General features: G+C 45.1%; 1 protein-coding gene across 2 annotated transcripts; it reads left to right on the top strand.

Annotated features, from left to right (window-relative positions):
• The first annotated feature begins 372 nt into the window (after positions 1 to 372).
• ARR3 (arrestin 3) lies at positions 373 to 18,208 on the top strand. Of its 2 annotated transcripts, XM_079961437.1 has the most exons (16): positions 921 to 989; positions 3,450 to 3,501; positions 4,670 to 4,700; positions 5,292 to 5,352; positions 6,037 to 6,081; positions 6,837 to 7,036; positions 8,092 to 8,151; positions 8,467 to 8,534; positions 9,769 to 9,904; positions 11,691 to 11,775; positions 11,891 to 11,963; positions 12,944 to 13,081; positions 13,914 to 13,997; positions 15,084 to 15,107; positions 15,405 to 15,461; positions 17,365 to 18,208. In XM_079961437.1, exons 2-16 carry the CDS (start codon positions 3,485 to 3,487, stop codon positions 17,459 to 17,461), a joined length of 1,176 nt encoding a protein of 391 aa, XP_079817563.1. In that variant the 5' UTR covers positions 921 to 989; positions 3,450 to 3,484; the 3' UTR covers positions 17,462 to 18,208. The 2 variants fall into 2 exon arrangements, with proteins under 2 accessions (XP_079817562.1, XP_079817563.1); XM_079961436.1 differs by lacking the exon at positions 17,365 to 18,208 and having other exon boundaries at positions 373 to 989; positions 15,405 to 15,885.
• The last annotated feature ends 760 nt before the right edge of the window (positions 18,209 to 18,968 follow it).

Below are 18,968 nucleotides of genomic sequence, written 5' to 3'. Positions count from 1 at the left end.
CATTTAATCTCCACAATAACCCTAGGCTGAAAGGCAATGACTGGCCCCCATTGTCACACCCAATGAACTTTGTGTCCAAATGGGGATCCAAACCCTGTTTTGACATTCTAACCACTATGCTGCACTGTACAGTTACATATGAGAGGAAGCAACAAAATCCAAGCAAATATGACCAGCATTATCTGATTATTCCAGATTTGCCAGGCTTGTGACAAGGGTTGTCTTGAAAATGATGTTCGGCTGCATTATATGCCAAAATGGAATGCCAAATCATATGAAAAGTGTCTGGAGGTTTTAGTCCTCACTGAAATCTCAAATTATGTGTCATTTTCCCCCACCACAGCTCTGTTCTAGAGCAAGTGGTACCAAGTGTCCAGTGTAATATTTCCCATTATTGCAATGGCTCTTTGAGGTACCCAGACGTCAGATAAGACCTGTTCTTTTGACACAGGCATCATAACTAATATTCTTTTACATTAATTTTGGACAACTATAGTTCAGGAATATTTATCATTCCCATCAATATTAAATCCCCCAAATCTTGCACACGTGTACGTCCCCACCATAAATTAGAATACCCACCAAGTTTATTGCATCCCCTCTGGCAATTAAGTGATATAGAAGAGAACATTTTGGACATTTTCAAAGAAGGGTGATGCCATCTGTATAGTAAGAACACCCACATCGATGGCTTGATCTCAGGCACCGTTGTGCCTGGCTAATCTTGGTGCTTGAGCCTGCTTCCTCAATCCCTGTAATCGTCTTCCCAAAGAAAACGTATTTATAGCCCACTCTGTTACTCAACCAGAGTCCCCTTAACTAATAGTCTAATAGGATTCTGGCCTCAAAAATAAGCACACACTTTGCACCCCCAATGAATGGAGGAGGGACCACAATGGGGTTATAAAAAGCCTCAGTGCAATAGTCAGAAGCCTTCCAGGATTGGTGCAAAGAGGTGTGTGGACCTTGAGAGACTCTCCTGATTTCAGGTAAGGCATCTTGGATGGACCTTCTTTTTCTTTTACTCCAGTGACCAGCAGAGCACAGAGGAATTTAGGGGGTGCCTCTCTCTGAGTACTAAAAGCTAAACTAGATTAATATATCTGGCACCAGAAAATTATTTTTTAAAAAAGTTTGATTGTTTCATTTTATAATGTCTATAAACAGAGAGAATAATTGTAACGATAGATGACAAATAAAAGATTAAATGGTAAAAGTTGAGAAAGGTAAAGGACCCCTGGACAGTTAAGTCCAGTCAAAGGCGACCATGGGGTGCGGTGCTCATCTCGCTTTTCAGCTGGCATATAGGCACCAGAAGGTGATTGATTGATTCCTTGACTGATAGATAGATAAATAGATAAATAGATGATAGATAGAGGAAGATGATAGATGATAGATAGATAGATGATAGATGATGATGATGATGATATAGATAGATAGATAGATAGATAGATAGATAGATAGATGATAGATAGATAGATAGATAGATAGATAGATAGATAGATAGATAGATAGATGATAGATGATTAATAGCTAGACTAGCTGACCAATAGACCAATAGATAGAAAGTGAGACAAATAGACAGATAGACGAACAGGTGATAGATAGACTGACAAGATAGATACATAGAATGTCTGACAAATATGTATAGACAAACAGACATGCCTAACAGACAGTAGAGATAGATGATAGATAATGATAGATGATAGATAGATAGATAGATGATAGATAGATAGATAGATGATAGATAGATGATAGATAGATAGATGATAGATAGATAGATGATAGATGATGATGATAGATAGATAGATAGATAGATGATAGATAGATAGATAGATAGATAGATAGATAGATAGATAGATAGAGATAGATAGATAGATAGATAGATAGATAGATAGATAGATAGATATAGACTGACAGATAGATGATTGATTGGCAGACCGACAGACAGCCAGACAGCCAGACAAAGGCTTATGAAAGTTTCTTTGTGAAAAGAAAATGAAAGTTCATTTGCACCTCCAAGTCGCTGACATACTTTGGTCTTTATTAAAGTTACAAATATTTTTTTAAATCATTATTACTTTAGAGTTTTAAGGTTGATAGTATCCAAGCCCCTTGTGAGAGGGTAGGACTGCCTTCTATAAAATAATGCTCACTATACCATCAATAACCACACTGTAAGCTATTCGTTTTTTCAGAGTTCGGAATTTCAGCGCAGACTACATTGAAATGGTCAATGGCAATGCACAGCTGCTTTGCCAGTGTTGAGGGATGTCTTTGTTGTAGCTCCATAAATGGGCCCCTCGTTGTGACACCTGCTAGTAGGCTCCCAGCTTGTTAGGATTGACCTGCTTAAAGAGCTGGGCTCATCCCTGTTAATCTTGCAGAAACTCTACTGATTAAAGATATATACTTACTCTTTAATTCCCAGGTTAAAGTTGGGCACCTCAAATACTGACACAACAGTCCATGTGAAAAGGATCTCAGGGTCTTAGCAGACTACAAACTTAGCATGAGCCAACCATGTGATGTAACTGTGCTAATGCAGTTCAAGGCTACATCAGCAGAACATTCTACACTTTGGCAGGAATAACCAAATGCACAGCCAAATGTTAAGGGGCACCCCATAGGAAGAAATGAGTAAAGGATCTAGGGGTCTGAGTAGGCAGCAAGCTTAGCTTGAGGCAACAGTGTAGTGCAGCAGCAAAAAAAGATAATGCCATTCTAGGCAGCATCAAGAAAAGTTGAGTGTCCAAATCAAGGGAAGTAATAGACCTGCTTTGCCTTGGTCAGACCTCAAATGAAGACCTGTGTCCAGTTTTGGGCACCACAATTTAAGAAGGATATTGGCCAGCTAGAGGGTGTGCAAAGGAGGGTGACCAAGATGATCAAGGGTCTGCAAACCAAACCTTGTGAGGAACGGTGGAGGGAATTGAGTATGTTTGGCCTGGAGAAGAGAAGACGGAGAGGAGATATGATACTCACCTTCAAATATCTGAAGGGCTATCACATGGAAGATGGAACAAGCTTGTTTCCTTTTGGTCCAGAGGGAAGGACCCAAACCAATGGCTTCGAAGGACAAGAAAAGTGATTCCGGCTAAAACTTAGGAAGAACTTTCTGGTGGTAAGAACTTTTCAACAGTGGACTGAACAACCTCTGAAGGTGGCAGACTCTTCTTCACTGGAGATTTTAATGCAGAGGTTGGATGGCCATCTCTAAGGGATTATTGAGCTGTGATTCCTGCATTGCAGTGGGTTGAACTAGATGACCCTTGGGGTCCCTTCCAACTCTACATTTCTATGATTCTATAACATAGGACTTTGCGGACAGGGAAGCAGGATGCAAGTGGAGGAGGCAAATCCCATTTTTTGTCCTGTGGCACTAAAAAGGCTAAGGGCAATCCTTCCTTTGCCATACAGCTAACTTAGCCTTTCAATTTCTTCCACAGTTCTGCTTCTGCTGCTTCTGCTACACTAATTGGATATGGCTGATGGGTCAAAGTAAGTCAACTTTTGCCTGCTAGATGTGAAAAGACCAAGCTCATTTGGGCTCATTTTCACCCCATCAGACTCACCTTGGACCCAGTAGGATGGTGGAGGGGGTGCCCCAACTTGGATCTCACCTATGTTTAGCTTTTCACTCAGGAGAAGATCCCAGGCTCAGTCCCTACCGGCATTTCCAGGTGGGGCTAGGCATTTCCAGGTGGGACTACCCCCCTGAAGCCCTGAATTGCTCCTGCCAGTCAATGTAGACAACACTAAGGTACATGTAGCGATGGGTGTTACTCACAGAAAGAAAGCAGCTTCTGATGTTGCTCTTTCAGTCAGGCCTTTTACACAGAGCCACAAGGACTGGAATCCTATGGCACTTTGAAGGAGAGGACTGTCGTTCAGTGGGAAAGAGAAACCCCAGGCAGGCCTAGGAAAATCCTTGGCCTGAAACTTTGGAGAGCCATTGCTGCCAGTCAGTGCAGACAATACTGAACCGGGTGGAGCAATAGTCTGAATCACTACAAGTCAGCTTCTCAGGGGCCCTTGCATGCAGAAGGCCTGAGGTTCAATCCCTGAAGGCATCTCCAGGGAGGATTGGGATAGAGCCCTGCCTGAAACCCTGGAGAGGAGCTGCCGGTCAGTGTAGACAATAGTGAGCTAGATGGACCAATGGTGTAAGGCAGCACCCTATGTTCTTTTTCCAAACAAAAAAAACAACAACCATTAATTAATTTATGCTATTCATCTTGAGCAGACATTTCTCAAGAAATCCCATGCAAACATACACACGCATACACACTCAGAGTATGTATTTCGGCAGCCTCCAAACAAAAGCACCCTATTGCACTTGCTCACATTCTTCTGGCCACAGAACCTTAGGGTTGCAAGGACTCCAGAGGGCCGTCTAGTCCAACCTCTGTTTGCTAGGTTTCATTTAAAATCAGGCAGACAAAAATGGTGTTGCGGGGGAGGGGGGGGGGGTTGAGCTAGATGACCCCTTCGAACTCTATACTTCTAGGACTTCTAGAACTGTTGTTCTACCAAGGAAGTTGGTCTTCTGCTGTCTCCTTTCTGTTCATTAGCCTTAGAGAAATATATGCAGCACAGTACTTAATGGAATACTTTATTTTTTAAAAATGGTTTGAGTTCATTCCCTTCCCTATACTTTTGTTGGCAGAGTGTACAAGAAGACCTGCCCCAATGGAAAGGTAAGACCACCGTGCAAATATGTATTATTTTATTCTTGCATTGCAGGGGGTTGGGTCTTTTCCAACCAGGGGTGCCAACTTGAATAAAATATTGTGGGGGCCCAGGTGAGCCCCACCCCACCCTGCATAATCGATCACATGACACAGTGCCCACACACCATTTGAATGGAAATGCCCATCAACTTTGCGGGAGCCTGGCCCTCTCAAATATTTTATAGTGGGGGCTGATACCCCCATGACCCCTAGGAGTTGGCTCCTATGCTTCCAACTCTCTGATTCACTGATTCTGAAATCAATGTGCCATAAACAAATATTTGAGCTTTGGAAGTCTTGGTAGGGGCCCCCTTGGTAGCATCTCCACCCTCAGAGGCTGGGGGGGGGGCCTTCTCTGTGTAGCCCCTGAGTCCCCCTCCCCCCAAGGGTACATCAGGCATCTTCATTGCACAGCTTCTGGAGGATGCTAAAGACACACTTCTTTGCTGTTGGGGGTGTATGTTTTTAGGACCTGCCTTATTTTGATGGCTGTAAGATGCCATAAGACTAAATTTGCTAGCAGATCAAACGCTTTCCCCCTTCCTCCTGCCCATCTAGCTATCCATCTACCTGGGGAAAAGAGATTTTGTGGACCATGTGGATTCTGTGGAACCTGTCGGTGAGTGGTTTTCTTTCTATCCCCTTGAGTCATCTGGATTTCAGCTGGAAAGATGGTGCGGGTTGATGACATTGCCTGTCTACCTGATGAGTGGGGAGGGGGAGCATTAAGCTCCAACTTGAGTACCCATCTGTCAGGGCTTTTTTAGCTGTGATTCCTGCATTGCAGGCATGTACATGGCCCTTGGTTCCCTTCCCAATCTACAATTCTATTGCCTGTAGATCATAGAATTCTTGCCTTGTACAAGGTTGGGCTAAGGGACGTGGGTGGCGCTGTGGGTTAAACAGAGCCTAGGACTTGTTGATCAGAAGGTCGGCGGTTCAAATCCCCGCGACGGGGTGAGCTCCCATTGCTTGGTCCCTGCTCCTGCCAATCTAGCAGTTCGAAAGCACGTCAAAGTGCAAGTGGATAAATAGGTACCGCTCCGGCGGGAAGGTAAACGGCATTTCTGTGCGCTGCTCTGGTTCTCCAGAAGCCGCTCCCTCGGCCAATAAAGTAAGATGAGCGCTGAAACCCCAGAGTTGGCCACGACTGGACCTAATGGTCAGGGGTCCCTTTACCTTTATAAGGTTGGGCTAGACAACCCCTGGGGTCCCTTCCAACTCTACAATTCCATGATACTATGAGTCTACAATCTATCTCTCCCTCCTTGTTGATCCGATTCTCTTTTACATGTATTTGCAGATGGGATTGTCTTGGTTGACCCAGAGTACCTGAAAGACCGGAAAGGTAATTTTCTCATTGTCTTGTTTTTCCAGTTTTATTTTTTTGGGATGGAGACAAAAATTTTGTAACAATTTTCATTGCAAACAAATGAATATTTGGGAAAGACTTTATTCCAGAAATCGCTGGCTTAGTTCAAGGCAACTCTGCTCAGCCATGAAACCACCTCTTCCTCCCTCTCACGCTTATTGCCTCTGCTGCTATTTAGAAGCTTAAAGCGGGCAAAATGATACAAATATCAGGCTTGTCTGCTGCTCCAGTAGGAAGGACCCAAATCAATAGCTTCAAGTGCCAGGAAAGGAGATTCCAACTAAACATCAGGAAAAGCTTTCTGACAGTAAGAGCCATTTGACAGTGGAACAGACTCCCCAGTATGGTGGTGGACTCTCCCTTCATTGGAGGTTTTAAACTGAGGTTGGGTGCCCATTGGATGCCAGGGATTCTTGTAGCTCTGATTCCTGCATTGCATGAGGTTAGACTAGATGACTCTCGGGGTTCCTTCCAACTCTACATTTCTGTGGTTCTTCCTTTGTTAGATTGTATGGTCAATCTTCAAACGAAAACACACATACACATAGCACATTAGACCTGCTCATGTACGAATCCTGTTCTAGATTTAATTTACAATCTGAATTCAGAAACTTTCTCTAAACTAACCATCATCTCTCTTCCCTCTGCCCCTGCTGTCCTTTCTCAACTCCCATCTCCCCATGCCTTCCTTCTCTTTTCCTCTCTCCATCCTGCTGCCCCCTCCCCCACAGTGTACGTGACACTGACCTGTGCATTCCGCTATGGCCGCGATGATCTGGACGTTATTGGGCTCACCTTCCGGAAGGACATCTATGTCCTCACTGCCCAGATGTACCCTCCTGTGCCTGACCAGGCCCCCAAGACGCTTACTCCTTTGCAGGAAAAGCTGATGAAAAAGCTGGGGGAACATGCTTACCCCTTCACCTTTGAGGTACACCTTTGACGCATCTTCCTCTTCCCTGTGCAAGACCCCCATCTTTCCCCCCTCAATGGAGTCATTGTTTTTATATCCTAAAAACATGATTATATGTATACATAAATATATAAGAAGAGCACTGCTGGATCAGGCCAAAAGGGGCCCACCTGGTCTATCAACCTGTTGTCACATTGGTCTCTTTTGGGAAACCAGCACTGCCTCTTAGGCTAACAAACTTCACCTCACAGGGTTGTTGTGAGAAAGGCGGAGAACCATATATGCCAACATGGGTTCCTTGGGAGGAAAGGTGAATGTGGGAAAAGCCCTGCTGGGTCAGGCCAGGGGCCCACCTAGACTCCAGCCTCCTCTTCTCACAGTGGCCAACCAGGTGCCCCAAAGGGAATACCTCAAGCAGGATTTGAGCACAAGAGCCCTCTCCCCTCCTGGGGTTTCCAGCAACTGGCATTCAGAAGCATTGCTGCCTCCAACTGTGGTGGCAGAGCATAGCCATCGTGGCTAATTGCCATCAATAGCGCTCCATGAATTTGTCCAATCCAGGTTGGTGGCCATTGCTGTCACCTGCAGGAGGAAATTCCTTCCTTTAATGTGTCCTGAAACTTCCAACATTCAGCTTCATTGGATGCTCACGACTTCTAGCGTTATGAGAGAGGGAGAAGAACTTTTCTCTATCCACTTTCTCCATGTCATGTACCAGTTTATAAACTTCAATTATGTCCCCTCTTACTTGCCTTTTTTTCTCCAAACTGAAAGGTCCCAAACACTGCAACCTTCCCTCATAGGGGAGACGCTCCACCCCCTTGATCAGCTGAGGTACCCTCTTTTGCACCTTTTTCAACTCTACGACCTCCTTTTTGAGGAGAGGCAACCAGGGTTGTACACAGTATATTCCAAATGTGGAATATTCCAAATGTGGACGGTAATCCTCGTACTGCCTCCTACCCCAGCCAGCCCAACACGTCATTTGGGACAAGCAGCTCCAGAAGAAAAACTGCTTTTTAGAAAAGCGTAGACATTAAAAGGGAATAAAATATTATTTATTTTCTCTCTAGATGGCAACCAACCTCCCCTGTTCTGTCACCCTCCAGCCAGGACCAGATGATGCTGGAAAGGTGAGCTGTGTGTGAAAGCATCCAAGAAACCTGGAAAGCAAATGGAAATTAAAGCATATCTCAATTTAGCTGTGATACCTGCACTTCAGGGGGTTGGACTAGATGACCCTCAGGGATCCCTTCCAACTGTACGATCCTATGGTTGTACGAACCCTTTTCTATGAACCCCGATGGGATGGCTTTCTGTCCTCAAAACCATGAGCCTTTTAAGGCACTTCAGGACTTGGTTGTGTTTGTATCAAGAATTGCAATTAGTAGTCCAGAGGAATGACCCACCCTTAATCTCTAACCAACTTTCTTCTGCATTTTCCTCAGTCTTGTGGGGTCGACTTTGAGGTCAAAGGATTCTGTGCTGAAAACCTGGAGGAGAAAATTCACAAGAGGTAACCCCAGCATAAGCTTCAACAGTTACTCATTTATTCAAAGCATTTTTAGTTTGCTCTTCAGCTGAAAATAAATGATGCAAAGAACAGAATGAGTGGCTGGAGGGCCATTTAGCTGGGGGTTCCTGCATTGCGGGGGGCTGGATCAGAGGACCTTTGGTGTCCCTTCCAACAATGCAGTTCTCTGATTCTAGGAAAAGGCTCTGGGATCCACTTATGTAAAACCAACAAGGAAAATAAGACAGTTTGCAATCTATTATTGCAATCTATTATTATTATTCACTGCATTTATATCCCAACTTTTTCTCCAGGGAGCTCAAGGTTGTGTCCATAGTTCTCCTCCCCGTCCCTCCCCTCCCCATTTTTTTGCTCACAACAGCCCTATGAGGTAGATGAAGCTGAAAGACAGTGGCTGACTCCCAAGGTCACCCAGTGAGCCTCCTGGCCAAGTGGTGGGGGATTTGAACCTGGCTCTCCCAGGTCCCTATCCAACACACTAACCACTCCACCACACTGATTCTCTAGCAATATAGATTATATATATTTATATGTTTTATGGGCAGGGACGTGGGTGGAGCTGTGGGTTAAATCACAGAGCCTAGGACTTGCTGATCAGAAGGTTGGCGGTTCGAATCCCCGCGAAGGGGTGAGCTCCCGTTGCTCGGTCCCTGCTCCTGCCAGCCTAGCAGTTCGAAAGCACGTCAAAGTGCAAGTAGATAAATAGGTACCGCTCCGGCGGGAAGGTAAAAGGCGTTTCCAGGCGCTGCTCTGGTTCACCAGAAGCGGCTTAGTCATGCTTGCTGTACGCTGGCTCTCTTGGCCAATAAAGCGAGATGAGCGCCGCAACCCAGAGTCAGTCACAACTGGACCTAATGGTCAGGGGTCCCTTTACCTTTTACATATGTTAGGAACCCTTGCTGAAAGCCACAGGAAGGGAGAATTGCTTTTGTGCTTGGATCCTGTTTGGAGGCTTCCCACTGGGGCATCTGGTCAACCCCTGTGATGACAGGATACTGGGCCCCTTTTGGCCTGATCTTTGGCCTCTTCTTAATTTCTACTGAACTTGGAATTGATGAAAGCACCTGCCTCCCACTAGCTTCTCCTTGGAAGAGCTGGATGCAATTTCTGCATTGCAGAGAGTTGGCTTAGATGACCCTTGGAGTCTCTTCCAGCTCTGCAGTTCTATGGAAGAGGTAAATGCCTCTCTCAAATAACACACGTCTTCTCTGTGCAGAAATTCGGTGAGGCTGGTGATTCGGAAGGTCCAGTTTGCACCTGCCCAGACAGGCCCAGCCCCAAAGTCGGAGACGACCAGGCAGTTCATGATGTCGGATAAGCCTTTGCACCTGGAGGCCTCTCTGGATAAGGAGGTGAGTGTTGCGTTTTGGTCTTTTGACGCATTCTCTCCCCTCCACCAAGTCTCTCTGCTCCGGGGGGCCCCACGCTTAGTGAGACATTATTGACCCTTTAAGTAATAATAATAATAATAATAATAATAATAATAATAATTTATTATTTATACCCCACCCATCTGGCCAGGCCTCCCCAGCCACTCTGGGCGGCTTCCATAGAAACAAAAAATACAGTAAAATATCACACGTTAAAAACTTCCCTGAACAGGGCTGCCTTAAGATGTCTTCTGAATGTCAGGTAGTTGTTTATCGCTTTGACATCTGCTGGAAGGGCGTTCCACAGGGCGGGCGCCACTACCGAGAAGGCCCTCTGCCTGGTTCCCTGTAGCTTTGCTTCTTGCAATGAGGGAACCGCCAGAAGGTCCTCGGCGCTGGTCCTCAGCGTCCGGGCAGAATGATGGGGGTGGAGACGCTCTTTCAGGTATACTGGACCGAGGCCATTTAGGGCTTTAAAGGTCAGCACCAACACTTTGAATTGTGCTCGGAAACGTACTGGGAGCCAATGTAGGTCTTTCAAGACCGGTGTTATATGGTCTCGGCGGCCGCCCCCAGTCACCAGTCTAGCTGCCGCATTCTGGATTAGTTGTAGTTTCCGAGTCACCTTCAAAGGTAGCCCCACGTAGAGCGCATTGCAGTAGTCCAAGCGGGAGATAACCACATAAGTGAGCCAAAAATGTGAAGCAGCTGCAAAAACAAAACAAAACCAAAACCTAATGCAGTTCTAAGCTGCATCAACAGAAGTCTAAACCAAGGGAGGTCATAGTACCTTCCACTTCCACAAGTCCATTGCTTAACCACACCTTGATTTGCAGTCAGTTAATTTGGCCAAACGTGTGGCCTTTCTGCTCAATTTCGTCATTTATTTATTTATTTCAAAAAAAATTATACACCTCTGGGATGTTTTTTTAAAAAACAACAACAGCACACCCTTCAGAGCAGTTCATGAAGAAGATAAAACAATAAATTTTAATCAGTAAAAGCAATTCTATAAAACATTCAGAAGATAAAGCCAGCAATTAAGTAAAAACAGATTAAAGCAGACATCGACATTCTAAACATGTGGACAGGCTTGCCTAAGCAAAACGGTTTTTAGCAGGTGCTGAAAAGGGTACAGTGAAGGTGCTTTCATGATGTCAATAGGCAGGAAGTTCCAGAGTTAAAGTGCTGCCACACTAAAAGACCAATGTCTTACAAATGAAGAACAGGGATTAGGTGGCAACTCTAACAGTGCCAATTATGCAGACAGAAGCAGTTGAGTGGGCATATACATGAGGTAAAGTAGGCATCCCCAACCTTTGGCCCTCCAGATGTTTTGGACTACAGTTCCCATCATCCCGGACCACTGGTCCTGTTAGCTACATATCCTGGGAGTTGTAGGCCAAAACATCTGGAGGGCCACAAGTTGGGGATGCCTGAGGTAAAGTGATATTGCAGGTAAACTGGTTCCATGCTGTTAAGGGTTTTGCACATTAATAGCAACACCTTGAACTTGGCCCCATAGCAAATGAGCAGCCAGTGCAGATCTCTGAGCACAGGGGTTATATTCTGACAAGGCCTTGCTCTCATAAGCAATTGTATTGCATCATTCCGCAATGACTTTAGCAATAATCCAGTCATCGCAAGATGTAATACACAAAATGGTGCAGGAGATAGTTGTGGAAATAGTTGTGGGTCCAGGAGAAGATTGGGATTTCCTTCCCTTCCCCCCCCCTCTATCTTCAGCAACAACCCCCTGTCGTTTCAGATTTATTACCATGGAGATCCAATTGGCGTTAATGTCAACATCAACAACACCACCAACAAGATTGTGAAGAAGATAAAAATAACAGGTAAGGGCACCAATAGAACCCTGCTTTGCAGAGGGTTGGAAGGGTCATATTCCAGCTCTACAATCTATGATTCTGTTATCACCTCAATAATTTCTTTCTCTCTCTCTCCGTTTAGTTGAGCAAGTCACAGATGTGGTTCTATATTCGCTGGACAAATACACCAAGGCTGTCTGTTCAGAGGAGTTCGTGTAAGCACACAGATCTCTAACCAGACCAGTGTGTCTTTGCACAGATGTCTTCAACTTGTGCAAGGTCTTGGGTCTTCGTGAGAAAGATCTGGATCAGTGCCCCCCCCCAAAAAAAGAATTGACGATGAGGCACAGAGGAAGTCAGTCTCTTCTTTTGTTTTAATTCTGTCCCAGGACCATTTTCACACCCATTGTGAAAATGCTAACTTCTCTCAGAAATGTCTGAGGAGTTCAACTTTTCCTGTGTTTAATTTGTGTACTTACACATGGATATGAGTCTAACACTTCACTCCACATAATGACGTTCCTTTTCACTGGAGAGAGGGGGTGGGTGGGAAGACAGATGAGCCTACCTTGCAAGAGGGTTGTACTAAAGCTGTGTGCAAAATGAGCTCTTGAAATTCTCCACCCTAATTCTTATTATTTTTGTGGGGGGAGAGAAAAATTATTCTACAACTTCTTGGGGATGGGTCTCATTGTTCAGAATGCGGGATGGAAGGACACACCAATTTCAATTTTCCCCAACTCTCATCTTTTTCAATCTGAAATCTGACTTTCTGTATTAAAATACAGTGGTACCTCGGTTTAAGAACAGTCCTGTTTACGAACTATTCAGCTTACGAACTCTGCAAAACCGAAAGTAGTGTCGCGGTTTGCAAACTTTACCTCGGTCTAAGAATGGAATCCGAATGGTGGAAGGGCACTGGCGGCGGGAGGCCTCATTAGGGAAAGCACGCCTCTGTTTAAGAACGGATTCAGATTAAGAACGGACTTCTGGAAAGGATTAAGTTTGTAAAACACTGTAACAACAAAAAATCCTTAGATGTGATTCCTCCATTGGACTAGATGAGCCTTAGGGATCCTTTCCAACGCTACAGTTCTATGATTCCATGATTCTAAGATTTTTGAGGTGTGGTGTGTGGTTTTAAATTGAGGAAAGGTAGGCTCCTTTAACCTCCTCCATTGCTGTCCTTCTGCAGGGAGAACGTGGCTGCCAACTCCACCTTCTCCAAAAAATACAGCATCACCCCCAGCTTGAACAACAACCGGGAGAAGCGGGGTCTGGCCCTGGATGGGAAGCTCAAGCATGAGGACACCAACTTGGCCTCCACCACCGTGTAAGTCTGGACCCTGAGGAGCATACTGGAAGCCAGAGAGGGGCAGGGAATTGAGAGAGAAACTGATTCCTTTTCTGTGTTGCCCATTCTCTGCAGTGTGAGGCTGTCACCAACCTTTTGAGGCCCAGAGAAACACTTGTGTGGTGGTTAGAGTGCCTGACAAGGGCCTGGGAGACCAGAGTTCAAATCCTCACTTGGCCATGCAGCTCACTGTGCGTCCTTAGGGAGGGGCAGTCACTGCCTCTAAGCCCAGCTTCCCTCACAGGGTTGTTGGAGGGGGAATGAAATGAAAACGGGGAGAACTATGGTTGCCACCTTGAGTTCCGTAGAGAAAAAGGCAGAATCGAAATGCAACAGATAAATAAATAAATACAAAATATTGGTCAAAAAAGGCTTCTTCCAAGCCACATTTTAGCAGAGTGGCAGGGCCCTGAGAGCACCTTGAAAGGCCTCTGCAGATGCACCCGTGGGTGCCACATTGACAAACTATGCTCTTGACGACCACTAACCTGGGCGGCTTCAAAAGAGGAGTGTACAAATTCATGGGGAAAGGGCTACTGATGTTACTAGCCACAATGGGTATGTTCTACCTCTATAGTTGGAGGAAGAAATTTTTCTGGATTCGAGTTGTGGGAAGCCACAGGAGGGGAGAATTGCTCTTGTGCCCGGATCCTGCTTGTGGGTTTCCCATAGTGGACATCTGTTCCCCACTGTGAGAAGACAATGCTGGATTAGATGGGCCACTGGCCTGATCCTCCAGGCTCTTCTTAAGTTCTGATATTCTTGTCTATGGCGACTCTTGTTTGAATGTCTCCTGTTTTTTCTCCCTTAGTCTGAGACCTGGGATGGACAAGGAGGTTCTCGGGATCCTGGTTTCCTACACAGTGAAAGTCAACCTGATGGTATCCAGAGGAGGGTGAGGATGTTTTCTATGGGAGGAACTATCATTTCTGGGTTATGTTGCCTTGTTATTCTGTCCTGCTCAGTCTTGGCCTAGCCTGGTCAGGGTGAATTTTTTTTTTTTTGAAATTATTTGATTTCCTCTCTCCCTTTGGGAATGTTGCATTTCTGAAGAGATATGAGGATGCACCCTATAAAGGACACATTTTATTGGCTCAACCCTGTAAGGAAAGGCTGCGGCATTGGGGGCTTACTAGTTTATAGATAATGTGAGTGAGAGGCAATATGATGTAAGTTTACAGAAATATGTCTGGCATGGAGAAAGCAGAGAGAGAAAGGTTTTTGTCCTTCTCTCAAAGCGCCAGAACTCGTGGACATCCAGTGAAGCCAAATGCTGCAAGATTCAGGACAGACAAAATAAAGTTCCTCTTAGCTAAACTCCCATAGGAGGCAATTCTGGCCATCAACTTGGATGGCTTTAAAAGAGGATTAGACAAATTCATGGCGGAAGAAAAGGGCTATTGATGGCTACTGGTCATAATGGCTATGCTCTTGCTTCACAGCTGGAAACAGCAATGCAGTGGCAGATCTTGGGGTCTCAAATTTCAGCAGCACCCTGTACAACGCCAAAATTCAGTACCCCTCCCCTTTTCACACTCCATTATAAATAATAGGTGCAGGACCCCTGAGGCTCTGCGCCCAGTGCAACCTAAACTAGTCACACTCCCTTAAATCTGCCTCTGCAGCAATGCTTCTGAATGAGAGTTTCTGGAAACCACAGGAGGAAAGAAGGCCCTTGTGTTCAGATCCTGTTTGCAGGTTGCTCATTTGGGCATCTGGTTGACCACTGTGAGAAGAGGATGCTCTTCTGTGTCTCTTGAAGTCTATATAGGTCCAAACGATAGGTCCAGGCTCTGCCTTTGGCCTGTGAGTTGACATGAAGCCCTAAGCGGTGGAAAACTGGAAGCCCAAGGGGCTCCCAACAGACCCTCTGAATTGGCCTGGGTGCCCTCACACTGGGACGGGAGGGATAGCCTTCTTCCCAATGAATGTTTCCACCTTTGTGCAGTCCTCCACCTTGAATCTCCTCTTCTCTTTGCAGCATCCTGGGAGATCTCACATCAAGGTAAGCCCCAATTTATTGACCATCGGCATCACCTCATCTGTGTGCCACTTTTCCACACTGCGCTCAAAGCGTCTCACAGCATACAAAACGAACAACAATAATTATAACGATTTAAGGGAGGGAAACGTATTATGAACAATTAGAAATAATCACAGTGTGAACAAATAGCTGTGATTCCTGCACTGCCGGGCATTGCACTGAATGTCCTTGGATGCCCCTAGAATTCTCTGCTTCTAAGCTTCTGTTTGCTCTCTGAGGCATCTCCCATTCAGTCCTCTGTCCTCCTCTCTTTTTCAGCGATGTTGGTGTGGAGATGCCTGTGGTCCTGATGCATCCCAAACCTGATGATTGTGAGTAAAAGGCTTTGCGCAGGAGATTTGTGGGAGATATAAAACCATCCCCATGGCTTTGTCACCATTCATAAATACTTCTCTAAGAGCCTTTCTGAATGGAAGTACTAAGGACCTATTCCCTGACCTTCCTCCTTCTCCCTAGAATTCTCTTAGGCAGGCTGTGTACACATGACCATCTCGAAACACAGCTGGGTTGTCCTTTTTCTTAATCCAGATTGAAAGTGGCTTTAGAGGCAACTGCATTAAATGCATTATTTTTTATGAAACCACTGGATGGCTACTGGTGCGTGTGAACATTTGGGGTCCCTTCCAACTCTACAGTTCTATGATTCTATGATTCCCAGCCCAGCACACTGGTTGCTGAGTAAATGGAAGTGTATGCACAGCCACACATTTTGCACTCATTTCTATTTCAGGTTCTTTAGGAACAATAATAATAATTATCAATGTGACTAATCACCTCTCTTTTTGTCTTCCCTCCCTCTGATGTGTGAATCGTCAACAGCTACACCAAGGTAAGGAAAAATTAAACATTCCAGGGAGTGCCTGTTCAAGAGATATGAAATATCCATGAGTTCTCATATATGTGTGCCTGCAGTTATTTTGGCTGTGATTTCTGTATTGCAGTGGGTTGGAATAGATGATCCTTGGGGGACCCTTCCAATGCCACAATTCTATTATTCTACCACTGGCATGAATAGTTGCTTTCCTCCTTCTGCATGCATTGAACCTCAACTGACTGCACAAACTGCATTTCACTGCCACTGAACTTTTCACTGTAAATTTGATGTCTCTGAAGATGCCCCAAGACCCTTCCTTAGGCTTTGCATGTGGAGGATCTGAAAACTGACGGTTTGCCTTTTCCTTCTTTCCCCTCCCTCTTCTACCCTGCAAACGGCTCATCCTGGATATCTGCACTTACGTGTTCTGCTCTTCCAAGGAGGTAATTAGCTGTTCTTCTTTACTTCTTTGTGGGGTCACTTAAAGACAGATCCACCTGAAATGTCACCTTCTTCCCTAAAGACCCCCTTGGGTGCTGAAATCGGCAGAGGGGGCCTTCTTGATAGTCCCCTCCTCCATCAGAGATGGGGGAGTGGCCTGTCAGGTGGAGGGCCTTCTCTGTGGCAGCCCCTAAGTGAGGAACTCCCTCCCTGCAGAGGCGCATCTGGCATCTTCATTGCACAGTTTCCAGAGGATGCTAGAGATGCACCTCTTTGCCTTAGCTCTTGACACTTAAGCTGCATATTTTTAGGACACTCCTTATATTGTTATTGGAAGTTGCTTTAAACACTTTTCAATGATGTGTTTGATTTTAGGATCTTAGGGTAAAGGATGGGCAATAAAATAAAAATATTAATATCTATCATTTATTATCAATATTAATTAATATTCTTAACAATACTATCTTATTTATATTACTAAATACAATAATATATTATTAATAATATATAATAAAGTAATATAAATTAATAACAACAACAATAGCATCCAGGAAGCTGATTGAGAGAGCCTCTGGGGAACATTAGATGGGGGCTGAGGACCATAGATGGAATAACAGATCACCACAATTGCAGGGGGTGGGGTGGACTAGATGGCCCTTGGAGGTACCTTCCAAGCTACAATTCTATGTCCTCAAAGGCAAGGGGGGGGGGAGAGACAAGGGCACCAACCTTTGCTCCCATTGGAAGCTTCACCTTTTTCTGGAGGCAGCAATGCTTCTGCATCTCAGTTGCTGGAAGCCACGGGGGGGGGGGGCGTGAGTGTGCTGAGATCCTGCTTGGTGGATTCCACCAAAGAGTTATCTGGTTGGCTACTTTGAGAACAGGTTGACTGGACTAAGATGGGTCATTGGCCTGATTCAGGAAGGCTCTTCCTACATTGTTTCATTCTCTCATTTCTTCCAGTGAGGAAGATATTGTGATCGAGGAATTTGCTCGCCAAAAGCTCAAAGGGGAGAAGGACGACGAGGAAGAGAAGGAAGAAGAAGACAAAGAGAGCTAAGGGCACGACCCACCAGACCAGTGCAAGAAACCTTAGACAGCCTTCCCATGTGTCTTCCCCACCATCCCCGCAGAAACATGTTTTCTCTCTAGAGTACGTATTGCATTTGTGATGTGGTAGTTTTTGCTGAGCTTGTTGCTCTCACCTTTCAAAACAAAAACCCCAAACTGCTGTGGCACTGAGTCCTCAGTCTTGCTGCTCATCCACACTTTCGCTTGACCTGCATTTTGATCATGTCGTGTACTTGGAAGTCCTTCTTTATGCAGGGCATAGTTAACCTGTGGAACTCTCTTCCACAGAAGGCAGCGATAGCCACTAACTTGGATGGCTTCAAAAGAGGATTGAACAAATTCATTGGGGGAGAATATGGCTGTTGATAGCTACTAGCCATGACGACTATGCTCTGCCTCCACAGCCGGAGGCAGATATGGTTCTGAATACCAGTTGCCGGAAACCACAGGGCTCTTGTGCTTGGATCCTGCTTGCTGCTTTCCCATTGGGGAATCTGGTTGGCCACTGTGAGGACAAGATAGTGGACTAGGTCGGCCACTGGCCTGATCTAGCAGGCTCTTCTGATGATATCATGTACCAGTTTATTCTCTCAGATCCATCATTCTGGGCCTTACAAAACCCCAAGCTGACCTGCTGAACCAGATCTTCTGTAGACAAGCTGAAGAGAGGCTTTGCTTAATTCAGTGACAATTGGGTTTTTGCAAGGGCAACTAACTAGAAAATCTCTCAGACCCATAATTAACTTTTACACAATTAAAGGATTCCTACATTGCATGGCTTTGGAGTAGATGACTCCTGGAGGTCCCTTTTAGCTCCACAATTCTCCGAGCCTATGATTCTACAATCAGAATGCAGGTCAAGTGAAAGTGTGGCCAAGCCCTCAGACTGCCCTTGAAGGATGGAGGTTCCCGGTTTACCCATTGCAACTATTTGTTCTCTTTGTTTGTTTTTTTAAAACAATCAAGCAGTGTATAAATTTTGTGAAATTAAAATAAACACATAAATACATAAATAAATAAATAAACAAATAAACTATGTGTGTGGACATGTTTCTTTGTTGTCTAGAGAGCAGGACTGAGACACATGGGTTGAGATTGCAGTGGTGCCCGATTTTTGACTAAGTCAATCCTTCACAAATCACAGCCACGAAAACATTTAACACTTTATCCTGGTACCCACATTATTTTTTTTAAGGAAAGAAATTCTAAAGCACATGTAAAGTATCAAGACATTTGGCCCTCCCCCTAGAATTCATAGAATCATAGAAACTGTAGAGTTGGAAGGGTCCCCAAGGGTCATCCAATCCAACCCCCTGCACTGGAGGAATCACAGTGAAAAAATATCTGACCTAGGGCCATCCAACCTCTGCTTAAAAACCTGCAACGAAAGGGAGTCCACAACCTCCCAAGGGCATAGAGTCAAAGGACTGTAGGGTTGGAAGTGAGCTCTAAGAATAATCTAGTCCAATGTCCTGCAATTCATGGCTTTAACCAGC

Source organism: Podarcis cretensis, assembly GCF_951804945.1.
Source record: "Podarcis cretensis genome assembly, chromosome: Z".
Classification (NCBI taxonomy): Eukaryota; Metazoa; Chordata; class Lepidosauria; order Squamata; family Lacertidae; genus Podarcis; species Podarcis cretensis.
Note: the sequence above shows the minus strand (reverse complement) of the source record. Positions and strands in the feature narration are given on the sequence as shown.